The sequence below is a fragment of the Trichoplusia ni genome, chromosome 4, assembly GCF_003590095.1.
Source record: "Trichoplusia ni isolate ovarian cell line Hi5 chromosome 4, tn1, whole genome shotgun sequence".
NCBI classification, from domain to species: domain Eukaryota; kingdom Metazoa; phylum Arthropoda; class Insecta; order Lepidoptera; family Noctuidae; genus Trichoplusia; species Trichoplusia ni.
The window spans coordinates 14966958-14980825 of record NC_039481.1 but is presented as its reverse complement, the minus strand read 5'-3'; the positions used below and the strand labels follow the sequence as shown (position 1 = coordinate 14980825).

Here is a 13868-nt window from a genome sequence, read left to right as displayed (position 1 = left end):
ACCCTTCGCCACTGCTTTGTAAATAGAAAAATTGGGGCCCTGTTCTTCTTCAAACAGTTTTCAGAACTACTTTACCTTATAACATTTTAATGTAAACAACCGCGCTATTTATGTTTCTTCGGGTTTTACATAAACAATATTTAGCTGATGTTATTTCAGGCGGGAGCAAGAGCGTTAGAGATTAACTGGACTATCCAATTACTAAGAAAATAAACAGTAATTTAACTAGACTAATGTATTAGGTACGGTAGAGAACTAACCAATTACTTACACGTTACTCGTAAAAGTTTCTAAAATGTATGGAGCTGAGAACTATACTTTCTTGAACTAATAATTAGAAATAAGCTATATTAGTAGCACAATTAATTTGTTCTTTTAGAAACTTATGTCTAAGATACAGGTTTACTATAAACTAAATGAAACAACGGCCCTTGTCGTAACCTCGTAAAAAGTATAATCATGTATAATTACAATCCCTTAATCTACAATTCGCTTGATTCAATCTACTTAAACTATCTGAGTTGACTATTAGTACGTTCTAATTGTATCAAACTATCCTTTTGTTTTGTCCTTAAAAATCGCAAATTTGACATGATCGATAATCACTCCTAATCAGACAGGAAAACTCTGATGGCCTTCAATGAATGTCATTTGCAGGTAGATTTTTTTTTATGAAAAAGGAAAGTAACAACTTAATCCTATGCAGCAAAAAGCTGTCATGAAATGCGGTCTTGTAGTTTAAAATTAGGCCACTTAGAGCGCGAACACTTAAAAACACGAAGAACAGTTGAATACATCAGTAGGTACGAATAGTCAAGTCAATTCAACGCAGTCATCCTGTGTCGTAACAAGCTCTTTATTTAGGCACAGCCTTTACGTATCAATCAATCTAAAAACTTCAGTATCAAACACAAAAAATCACTGGTTCACGAAACGGCACTTTGAACGCCGAGTCTCAAAAACCATTTGTTCGAAGACTTGACAGCGTTCAAAGACACGACTTATCCCAGATCAAAACCAACGATATTGTCCAAATCGTAGTTGAATATTCTGTAGTCATGTTTGTATAGTTTGTAGAGTCGCCTGATGAGGGGTAATTCTAACTGCGAGAAGTACCTGTGGAGCTTCTCGGCAGTGCCCGAGGTGTGGGCGAGGCGGGGGAACTGGATATGTGAGGCGTTGATCGTGTGAAGGGCTAGTAGAGAATCGTCGAGAAGCGTTTCGTATTTACCTGAAAAGTATAGAAAATTGTGTTAAAGAATGTTGCTTAGTTTGAGAGAAGTAGACACAATAATCTACAATCGTTCGTATATGGTGCATTTATAATCAGTTCTCAACGTATCATAAGAGAGGAGACTGCGAAAGAAGCATTAAATATTTTGCTATCAGTATTGTCACGTTGGAAATACATGGAAACAGATATATTATAATCAATGTAAAATGTTTATATTAATACAATTGGCTTTAATAACATTCGTAGTATTACCAATAGCAACATGAGTGGTAGTGCTAAATTTAAACATAGAAATCGGGTTAGGAGGTATTCACCATGCACCAACGCAGTCATATAATATTAATATTCTGGCTTAATGTGGTTCTGCGCATCTCATTGCGGTCAAGCTAAAGTTAATGAGGAGACGGCTGCGAGCTTGTTTTAACAAATAAAACTAAGTCTGATCATTATCAAGTTGTAATTCTCCCACTATCATCCAAAACCTTCTAAGTTTCGTTCTCGGACACGCGCCTTTGGATTCTCAATTCAGCGAGCATCAACTAAGGGACTTGGAAGTCTCAAGTACAAACGGACAAACGCGACCCACAGTCGTACAGGACCTTCAGGTTTTATTACTTTGCCATACCGATAATCTTGTAGATGTATTTCTTAAAAATACTTCTGACAAGTTTATAGTACTCGGCGATTTTAATCAACCAAACATAGTTTGGCTTCCGTCAGTTGATGATTGCTCTTTATACGCTTCTAATTTGCAAGGAACAGCGCAGCAGAATTTGATTGATAATTTTAATATATGTAGCCTATCTCAGTATAATTCACATTCCAATAATAACGGTAGGATTCTAGATCTAGTGCTTTGTAATGACGACATCTCTGTTACGTGTTGCAGTGATCCACTGGTCCCCGAAGACGAACATCACAAGGCTTTGTGTGTAACAGCGGACTTTGTGCATCTTCACAGTCTACCTTCGCGTTCTTATGTAAAATGTCTGTACGGTCGGGGCGATTACGATTCAATTAATAGAGAACTCAACGTAATTGACTGGCATAACGAATTTGCCAATAAAACATTAGAAGAAGCTGTTACTTATTTTTATGACATAACCAATGAATTATGTCGTACTCATATCCCTAGCAAAACTATAAATCAAAGCACAAACTATCCTCCTTGGTACAGAAGTCCTCTGATAAAATTACTAAAAGAAAAAGCCAAATTTCACAAGAAATACAAAACATATGGCAATCTTGCAGATTATCAGACATTTATAGCATTGCGTCAACGGGCTAAGGACATGGAGAAATTTTTTTTCAATAGCTATATCGAGACAATTGAGTCAAACATCAGCCAAAATCCTCGAGCTTTTTGGAGCTATGTAAAATCTAAGAAGCAATCTAATTCTTACCCTCCTGTACTTCATTACGGACAGCTTTCTTCAAGCGACGGGGATGAGATATGCAATATGTTTGGAGATTTTTTCCATTCGAACTTTCTCATGCCTCCAAGTTACATTCCATCAACAGATCATGATCCACTTATCGGTGAACATGACGAGAATGGCACTGTGGATATCAGCTCTATTGAAATATGTGAAGATGAGGTTTATAGGTTGCTCAAGCGGCTCGACCCGAAAAAAGGTGCCGGACCAGACAGGGTGTCACCGGTGTTCGTCTTGAACTGTGCCAAGAGTCTTTCTGTCCCTCTATCGATTCTCTTCAGGAGGTCGATAAACACAGGATTAGTACCTCAACTCTGGAAATCAGCATTCATAACGCCAATTCATAAAAAGGGGTCCAAGAGCCTGATTGAAAATTATAGACCAATATCTAAGTTGTGCGTATATGCAAAAATCTTAGAAAAAATAGTTTACAATCAGGTTTCCACGGCTCTCAAACATAGTTTTTGCGAACATCAACATGGTTTCTTGAGAGGCCGGTCTACCACAACTAATCTCATAGTCTGTAGTAACTTCTTATCAGAATGCATGGCTCAGCGGTCTCAGGTCGACGTTGTTTACACTGACTTTAGCAAGTGTTTTGACCGGATAGATCATTTTATTCTTATTAAAAAAATATTTTTAATGGGGATAAGGGGTAATCTTTTCGCTGGTTCTCCTCCTATGTTGAGAACAGATGTCAAATCGTTGTGTTAAACGGTTACTCCTCTAGAGTCATGCACATTCCATCCGGCGTGCCTCAGGGCTCGCTGCTCGGGCCACTGTTATTCAACATTTTCATCAACGACGTTGCTTCCTGTTTCAGTTACTCCAAAATTTTGCTTTATGCGGACGACATGAAGATAATGAAACAGGTATCCACTACAGACGACGCGCTTCTCCTACAACGAGACTTAGATAGGTTTCAACTATATTGTGAAGCTAATAAATTGGAATTGAACGTCGCTAAATGTTATGTGTGCTCGTTCACTCGCAAACCAAAACCTATTTGCTTCTCATATAAGTTCTTGGATACTTCCTTAGCCAGAGTATCCAGTATTAGTGACTTAGGAGTAACTTTTGATTCGAAACTTATCTTTGACACTCATATAGATAATATAGTCAAAAAGGCTTCGAAAGCGTTAGGTTTCATCTTTAGAATCTCGTCAGAGTTCAAAAACATTAAGACAATCAAAATACTATATTGTTCCTTCGTTCGTAGTCACCTAGAGTATGGCTCTCAAATCTGGAATCCTAATTATAACGTTTACATCAATCGGATAGAGAGCATACAAAAGAAATTTCTGAGGTACATTCAATTTCGGTCGAAGCTATATCTTCCAAATTATTTTTTAAGGTGTAAAAAGTTTCACATTCTCCCGCTTCACGAACGCAGGAATATTGCAGATCTAGCCTTCTTATTCAAAGCGATGAATGGACACTCAGATGTTCCCGAGTTTGTAGGCAAAATGGGATTACGCGTTCCAGGAACTTTTTTACGCAATCTTGATTTACTTTATACACCGGCCTCTAGAACCACCTACAGGCAAAATTCTTATCTCATCAGAGCGTGCCGGTCGTATAATGCAACTTGCAGGAGAATTGATATTGATCTGTTCAATACAGGGTTAGATAAACTTAAGAGAACTCTGTGCAAGCACTTTTTTGCTCATAATCCAAATTGATTATTCAATATGTCGCTACGTGCTTTTGGTTTGACCGACATACTGTCTGTATTTTTTTATTTTTCTCTCTACTATCAGTGGAAACTTTTAATTGGCTTTAGTTTCGCAATAAGCTTGTTCAATCTTTGTTATTAGCTGTAAGTTTTCCTAATATAATAAAATAAAAATAAATAAAATAAATACATAAAATGAGTTTATAACCAAAATTTAATACGATACTGGAACTGTGAACATAATGTCAATGCCAAAAATTTCTCACAAAGTTGGCACGTGAGAATTCTCAACACATATTTGTTTTATTTAGCTTAGGTATTTATCTGCATACAAAATTGATTTAAATGACTTCAATAGGATTGTTAAATTTGTATTTTGGGCGAATCCCTATTGAACAATAACATCATGGCTTTTATTTATGACTGAATGTGTCTGTACAAAAAAAAATCATACTCTACTATTAATAAATCTCAAAGCGATTCTAATCGCATAACCATAAAATACTAAGTTTGACAATACTTTATCTTTGTCTCTCACATACTCTTAGCGCATTATTGCCGTCCTTCTCTGTCTGGCCATGGCTTCCCGAAATATATAGATATTCTACAAGCTACGACTGCCTAAAAATGTTCTTAGAATTCTGACACGCAACACCGTCGTCCAAAATAAGCGGCCTAGATAATATTACTCGGAAACGAATTTGAATTTTAACAAGGACTTTATTGAATACAGATGTGGAGATCACATATAAATTCAATTTTTGGATGATAACTTAAGGTAATGATCAAAATATTCACATTTAAAGTGATGAATTAAAAATCAGTATTCAGTTGCAAATTTTAGACACCATCAAAGTCACCATAGCCGATGAATATGGGATAGCAGAAATATCATACAGTTCTTATGACAATCAAAATTCACTCGTAAGATGTCAGCAGTTAGGTCTTTTATTAACAGTCAATAACTTAACATGTAAACTATCACATTACGTCAGACGAGACGAGAGGACTTTGAGCGATGAATGTAGAGGTAATTACCGATGTGACGTTGATGGCGTGGTTATAGCAATTACAAAAGGTCAAGGTAATATTGGCCAGTACAATATGTTAGAGGCTGTTGTGTCTGTGACAATAATATTTAAACGGAGAGCGAAGGAACGTTAGATTTACTGAGGCTGCTATCTTAGCTAAAGAGATTTGTGTATGTAGATTTGTAACTTAAAGATTTATTTATTCCTTCATATTATTACAATTTGAGTTAAATTTGAATAGGGTCCCGTTAGGAAAGGGGAAACTTACTTAAAAATACAGGAGACCGATGTAATGTTATCTACTTATACAGGCAAAGCGGTAAATTCAAAATTTTAAATACGATTAAAATCTGTGAAATAGTAAGATGTTATTTCATTTTACAATAATCAGGATCATTGAACCGCGGAACCCAGAAAGGAAGCATCGTTAGAATTCATTTCATACATCAGAATACATGACGCAATCGCCAAAGCAGGTTCGACTGATGAAACAAAAAACAGTGTTCGAATAAAAAGTTAATATGATTGGTAACTACTAGCTATGGATAAGTATAGCCTGTATTGGATTAGCAGAAAAAGATTAAAACCTCATGACCGACACGCCTGCCTCTCTAGCGATCAAAAGAAATACTGAGGATCAAATTACGATATCCCTAACGATCTTAAGGCAGAACAAATAATGCGGAGTAAAAAAAATACAATGCAAATTAAACAATACAATAGAAGTTTAGAACAGAAACGTCATGAAAAGATTAAGAATTAATTTACGCGTGTGAAGATTAGGTAATTACCAATTGGTTAAAATTAGTCAAGTGTAGGTAAATTATTATGGGTCTGTGACAACTCTGTCTTATTGCCATCTTAAATGGTTTGTTCAATCTAACTAAATAATAAAAATACATCAGTTTTTGTTTAAATTTGGCAGACGACATAATTTATATTCATTTTTTAATTCTGTAGTTGAACGTTTTGCCTTTGGATTTGGTCTGTTACTTGTTGACCACAGGACCAAGTTACAAGGAACGCGAAATGATTAAGTCGGGACTTAAATCATACATATAAATTTTTTATCAGAATACCTAAGTATCAATTATTCACAAACGGTCACGGTCAGACGTCAAACAGATCTGTCATTTACAATACTTGAAATTCATAATCTTAAATCCTAATAATATAAACGCGGTATTTTGTAACTATGGATGGATATTTGTTACTCTTTCACGTAAAACCCCTGGACGGATTTGGACAAAATTTGGTGCCTAATAGTTTATAACCAGGATTAGCACATCAACATCCACAGCCTTTGTCCTCAAACTTCATGCTGGGCATATGTAGGGCCCCTTTCTCGTGCCAAATTGTACGGTCTTGTGCCAGCCTCATCCAGACTCGACATAAGACCTTAACTAGATCATCGACCCATCTTGCTCCCGGACGACTGACTCCTTTTGCCTTGCCTTGACCACCATTCTGTAATCGCCTTAGTCCACCTGCACAACGTTGTCTGGCCAAGCGGCCTGCATAGCTCTATTTCAGCCTCGTTATTGTGGCACCTATACGTCTCTAACTTTGGTTTGATTAACTCATTTTATGTTAAAGTGAGATCATTTTCGATTTGTTGCTGGCGGAGCCTCTGGCAACAGCTGGTATAATATTCAAGACTCAGTCGTAAACATGGGTTTCAATGCTTATGGGTAAATGTGAATAGAGTCATAAACCTATTTCTTGCTTGGTTATCTACTTTCGACGGCATAGAACTTGTGTTTAGATAAAAATGATGTCGTGAAGTCGGCTAATTATTTGGCACGGAACTAATTAAGACTGCTGTAAAATCAAGGATTAAGTTCACGGAACGCTATCTTCTCTGAGGTCAAAAGACTCATAAACATTAATATTTAATATATTAAATAACAGAATTACCCATCTACAAGTACGTATAGTATTTTTAATACAAGATATTTGCCGATGCCGATGTGAATATCTGCATAAAAATGTTCTACAAGCACATAATCCTGGACTTATGCAGGCCAGTGTAACCATTATTTAACGATATTTGATAAGATTACAATAAAAACATCAGATCACCGGTCATATGCTTTACACAAAAAGGACCTATTGTTAATGCTCTAGGAACCAAACTCACATAATGGATTAATTTGAACAAACCAGTCGTGTGTCAACCTTGGCAGATCTAACGTTTGTATTTTACTGGGCTATTTGGGTTGTAAATGTTTTTCCTTTGTATTTTATTAAAGGACTTTTGAACTACATCGGATAATAACAAAAAAAATGCCAAGCTAGGAAGTTTTTGCACTACCAGAAAAAATAATTTAAGCGGTCATCATAGAGGCTTTGTTTTCGACATCAAGAGCGTATATTTGCTTAATTATTGCTTTATATGTTCCACGAACTTAAACCCCAGGTAACTTGCTTTAAACATGGTATACAAGGGATTTAATTTGATTACATCACCTGTTTGGCTGTACAGAGATAATAGCATTTAAAATAATTTAATTACCGGCTAAATGTCACATACAAATCCTTACTATAATATTATAAATGCGAAAGTAGCTCTGTCTGTCTGTCTGTTACGCTTTCACGTCTAAACCACTTAACCTATTTTAATGAAATTTGGTACAGAGATAGAGTTGACCTTGAGAAAGAACATTGGATAGTTTTTATCCTGGACTTTTGAAGAGTTCTCTTGGAAACGCGATAAAACCGATCTCGACGCAGCAAAGCCGCGGGCAAAAAGCTATTTGCCAATAAATAAGAGTCTGAGATAATATGTATGTGCAAAGTCTCGAGAACATACAGATTCGTGTTTTGTTTTATAGCTCAACCATAAAGTTTTTATCACATACCTATTCCTTACTTATTGATAACTATGACAATATTGTCACTGAAATGTCATATTTGAGTGTGATTTGAGATTTCGATTCTGTTTCTAAGTATTACGATTGTCTGATATAATAGGTTTAAAAACTGCGATACAGATAATACGACCTTCTATTACAATTTCGTAAATATGAGATTTTTTTTAATCAAGACTATAGTAATTTTTTCGTGTGCCTGTAGATATAAAACATTTTGTAATTGGTTGCTACATCACGTCAATTATTCTAATAAATTTTCAAATCCGTTAAGATATTTTCTAATTGACAGCGAACAATAACCTCCGTCATAACAATTAGTATTTCTTGCATAGCTCCTAGCTTCCTTATTAAATTTTGAATATAAGTAGATAATTTTATAATTCTTTTACAAATGAAAACTGAAATCAATCAATGGGGAAAGCAATGATATAAATATAGGTCATGCAGTAACTTTAAAAAGAGTTTATATTTGATTGATCACTTATTTTATCTTATCAGCAAGGATTTAGTTTTTGGTTATTATCTATTAATTATTACACCATCTCGCTATAGATAGGAGAGATTAAAACCATCCGGACATAAATTCATAAAATATATGAGACCGAAGTCGCGCGCAACACCTAGTACTTAGATTTATTAAAACAGCCAGTAAAACCGCAGAATACAGCTTAAACATATCACACATAAAATGAGTACTAATTAAATATTACTTAGACTTATTTATTACAGCAAAATTACTAGTCTGTAGAGATCAAAGTCAGTTTTTTTTGGAACTCTAGCTGGAACGCAAGCTTTGCAAATTATATAAGCTTTGATAAAATGAGCTGTAGGTATTTTTGTTAATAACCAATAAAAGTACTTTACAAACCGGTTGTCTAACATGTTTATATCGCGTAGTTTTGTGTGGTGATTACAGTTTACAGTTCCAGCCATTATTTAGCGGTATAGTAACAGGCTGATTATGGTTGGTTAACAAACAGCAACGAAGTAAATTTTCGACTGTTTATATTTGAATATAAGGCATTTTATAAAAACAAAGCAACTTCTGCACTGTGTTAATATTCTAATTAAGTTAATTTTCGTCTATAACAGAAGGATTTCTGATACACATTATTTGATTAAAATAACGTTTTTAGTAAAAAAATTGGGGATTACGTTTTAACCTTTAAATTCTGTTTTAAATATTTTGTTCCGTAGTCAGAGCGGATAACATAATACATAGTGAATCATATAGACCTTCACCATGCGAATAAATTACGTAACCGTTCTATACAATGTAAATAAAACCTCTAAACTTCTCAACGCATCGCAGAACTGACCGTGAAAAGTCCAAAATACTCGCAAATTAGACGATCACGTCAAAGACCTACTTTTTAAAGTGCATATAACATCACATTCGGATTAACTACGACACTGGCAGAATTTTTTGTGAAGAACAACAGATTGCCATAAAAACAATTGAATTGTGAGGAAAAAAACTACAAATAATGCTGGACCTATTTACTTATTTATTGACGTAGGAGAAATGTCTGACTGCACGGATAGCTGAGCGGTTGAGTTCACCAAACCAAACCCACTGAACGCGACGTGTCGCGAGTTCGATCCCCGCGTAGAACAAGCGTTTGTGTGATCCAAGAATGCTTGTCCTGAGTCTGGGTGTTCTTGTGCTTGTGACTTGAATTTTTGTGAAACGTTTAAAAAAAAATACTGTCGAGGATAATATATAAGAATAGTTGACAACGTAAAATCATGGTAGTTTCATTTTTATTTTACTAACTAACCCGGCCTTAAAAAAAGCGACAATTGAAGGATTTCACCGCAAAATCTATTAAAAAAACCGTAATTCCCGACTTATATGTTAAGCAGATTACAGAATTAAAACTTGACTTGGGCCTAGCCAACATATGAACATGTTTAAACCTCGGGCGATTGTGGAACTAGTCATAGTGGACTACACAAATTGCGGGGTAACGTAATAATAACGGCATAGTTTTTTATTACCATTTACATCGGCTGTTCGTTCCATACTTTTACACAAATGATTTAGGACAACAACAGCCAAAACTAAAATGAAATACAATGAGTGATTCTGACAAGTTTACTACCACACGTAAAATGTGATGTTCATTTTTATACCTAATAAAATTATCACATGTATTATTTAAATTCTGAGACTAATTAAGCTTATCTTATATCTTGAAAACCTGCCTCATGTACATTTAATAACGTTGATATTAAATGCCATAATTTTGTTATAAGTGGACATTAATTGGACTGACAGATAAATATAACTAGCAGAATATTTCTTTTTTTAAGAATGCTCTGGTAACTTTTGGAAATGTATAGAGGAACTTGAATGAAACTAAAAATATTTGCCTATTCTGACAAAGGACAGAATGTGGCGAAAAGGGAGGGTCAAAAGAGTTCTGAAAGGATATACTAAATACGAAATACAGGAAGAAAACGGGTCTTAATAATTTAGACGGTAGTCGAAAAGGACCACAGACTCATAAAAACGCTAAATCTATTAATAAAGTATTTGGCACCATAGGTTTATACTTCATGACTGCACAAGGTTAAGTTTTGACGAGCATAAATAAATCTCGTTCCGAAGAACTGGTTATTTTCGTAACTAAGTACGAAACCATCGGACACAAAAACAAACGGCCATGAGACAAGGAAATTACTGGTTCTCCAGTATTAAATAATATGTTTAATACATACATAATATTATCTAAGGAATTACTTATGGTCAGACTGCAAGACAAGTAGGTTTTAATGTGTAGTATAGATAACATGCAATTAAATTTTAAGATGTTTAATGACTATGGAGGTATGTTGAGGCTGCGATACCTAGACTTAAGTTAAATTATAATGGTGGTGGAAGTGCACACAGAATGTAGTAAAAGAGCGGTTTCTCTCTTCCACATCTGCAAAATATTACTTTAGGACGTGGTGGTAGTTTCTACCACCACGTCCTAAAGTAATATTTTGCTAATAAATCTAAATAGTCGAATCTGGCATTACCAATCGCATAGAGGCAACGTGGTGTTGGAGGCAAAAACCTCTTCTATGTAGGAAGAAGCCTTACAGGCTGGCCTTAATGTCTATGTATGTCGTAACTCTACGTTACACCCAGAAAAAATGAAATGGTTTGATATTCAAGATCTAACTTTTAGTTAGTGGACTAACAAATAATTCCACAATTTGTTTTTGATAATAATCCTCTTTACTCAAAGAATTAGAAGAACTGTTAGCAAGTATATTTACCATTACTCATGATAAGCTGTTGATGAGAAATCCCTAAAAATAGATATCTGCGAAACATGGTATAAAAATAACAAATGAATATATTAGAAACTGTCTGTCATTTGATGTCGGATATAAACAAATAATTATACGAAAAAACCAGTTCGAAACTCAATGAGACTTTCCTAAAGACATTTAAAACGTGATTGAGGAGCAAGCGGATTTCGGTTTTTTATCATAATCATGCAGTCAACGTTGCATTGGTAATATTTACGGATAAATATAATATGTATAGATAATTTTCCAATTTGCCTTAACACATATGATTTAGTTTCTCTTTACATATCAATGAATCTATATGTGTCACCGATAACACAAAAAATCTTACGAAACGAAACGTTTGAAGGTAAAACCCGAAGACACGATTGTAAATACAAATAGTAGATAATGACGACAGTTCTATTGAATGTCAATACCGGTCTTTAAAACAAGTAAAGTAGGTATCGACTGTATTAGGAATCTCGTTTATAGAACCAGGAAGCAGAAGTAACACAGCTTGGTAAGGATAAGAATTCTACAAGTGCAAAAAACAATGGCAAGTCCCTAACGGAAAAAAATACATTTTAGATATTGTGCATTAATTAATTACTGTTTTTGTGGGATTTGAATATTGGATATACTCAATAACTGAGACAAATAAAACCTATTACTGCATATGTACATAAATATTACCTGGTCCTAATGGAAATTTGGAAGGAAAAGTTCCGAACATCGTCAAAATTTATTGAGGTATATTCGCCTCCGGAAGCCACCTACACATACATCCTAAATTATTCTTGTTCTTGTTTGCCTGTCTGCGTAAGGTTTATCTCTAAACATACGACTCAAAATTTCTAAACTACAGCATTTTTAGCAAGGTCGAAAAATTTTAAAACATAGTACGATCAAATATTGCCAAGTCCTCCCACGTGTTTCCAGCCGGTACGGGGTCGCCGACATCCGCCTCGCACGCACTTCGCTGAACATCCTAACGATAGGATTATGTTTCGTGCCGCAATCATTGTGTTTTTTTTTTGGTCACGCATTAGCCGAACTTCGATCGTTCGGAAACTTGTTTTTTGTTTGATTATCAAATATTATGTAAATTTTTGCTTGATCTCATAATGTCGGTCTAAAATTTTCGAAACTAGAGCATTATATACCGATTGTGGACATTCACATCCTTTATTGCTAATTTAAGTGTTCATAAAATTAATGTAATCACGTAATTAAAATACGAAAACAGGAGCTATTTAAGACCGAAAATTTGTTAATTCCTTGCGAGCGCAAGCTTGATAGCAATAAACATACTAATATGTGTCATTTATAGTGTGATGACAAAACATTAAATGACATACGTCTTCAATTTAAATTTATTGTAATTGTATTAGCGTCCAATGAATGAGCATTTCATGAATAGGTTAGTCGACAATTGGGCAGGGCATGTTGATTTATGCTGTGTCTGTTAATCCACAATAGTGTGTCATCGAACAAATTTGTCTACATTGAATTTAATGAAGCAGAAAAACTATTTGGGAAACTCATTTATTGGTATAGTGTATTCAGATTCTTCAAGTCTAGTATTAAATGCTAAAACTAAAGTACTCATTCAGTACGAATTTAACTGGCCCGAATCGGGCGAATCGACAACTTTTAATTTTGAATATTTGATTCGCCCGAGACTAATTTAACAGCGGGCATTCCGGTACACCAAAATTTTGTAAGGCACTATTCGCCCGAACTTATTATATCTCAAAAAAATAAGTAGTACAACAGTAGCATTTTGTAATCATACAATCAACAATTAAATTATGTTTACTCTTTACATTATCACTTAATACAAAATACAGCGTGTCAAACTTAATCTAATCTACATGAAGAAACCTAAACTTTTTAGAAATGCGTCATTCAAGCCCACCTGTTTTGAGATTTATCTATAGAAATAATACAGCATTTATTTTAATTTATTAAGGTTTTTTTTTGTAGGATTATTCCACGACTTCTTTTCCACTTTGTAGCAGAACGACACGACAAATCAGAAACTCTACAAATACCTGAGACATTTGAATGTTTTTGTTACTGAAGACGCGAGGATAATAAATCTACAAATTACCGCGCTATTTTGAAAAGAGATGTCATTTAACGTAAGAATGTGTAATGTGTGATTTAGAAAAGAAAAACTAACACGCAAACTAACTAGTACATTGAAATTAATTTCGTTAATGCGCTCTCAGATGCGGGACAAACAAAAAGACGTAAAACAAGCACACACAAAATTGTGTCATTCACGCGCAGTTTTTTCTACTTATAATTTTGTTTCCCGACGCTTCT

At 34.7% G+C, this 13868-nt stretch overlaps 1 protein-coding gene across 1 annotated transcript in view; it reads right to left on the bottom strand.

The window, feature by feature from the left end:
- Positions 1 to 431: 431 nt before the first annotated feature.
- Positions 432 to 13868, bottom strand: part of LOC113493162 (carbohydrate sulfotransferase 11) — a 31677-nt gene continuing 18240 nt past the window's right edge. The window contains exon 4 of the mRNA XM_026870990.1: positions 432 to 1231. Within this exon, the coding sequence (XP_026726791.1) occupies positions 1002 to 1231 (230 nt within the window). The 3' untranslated portion in view covers positions 432 to 1001. The remainder of the gene's footprint in view (positions 1232 to 13868) is intronic.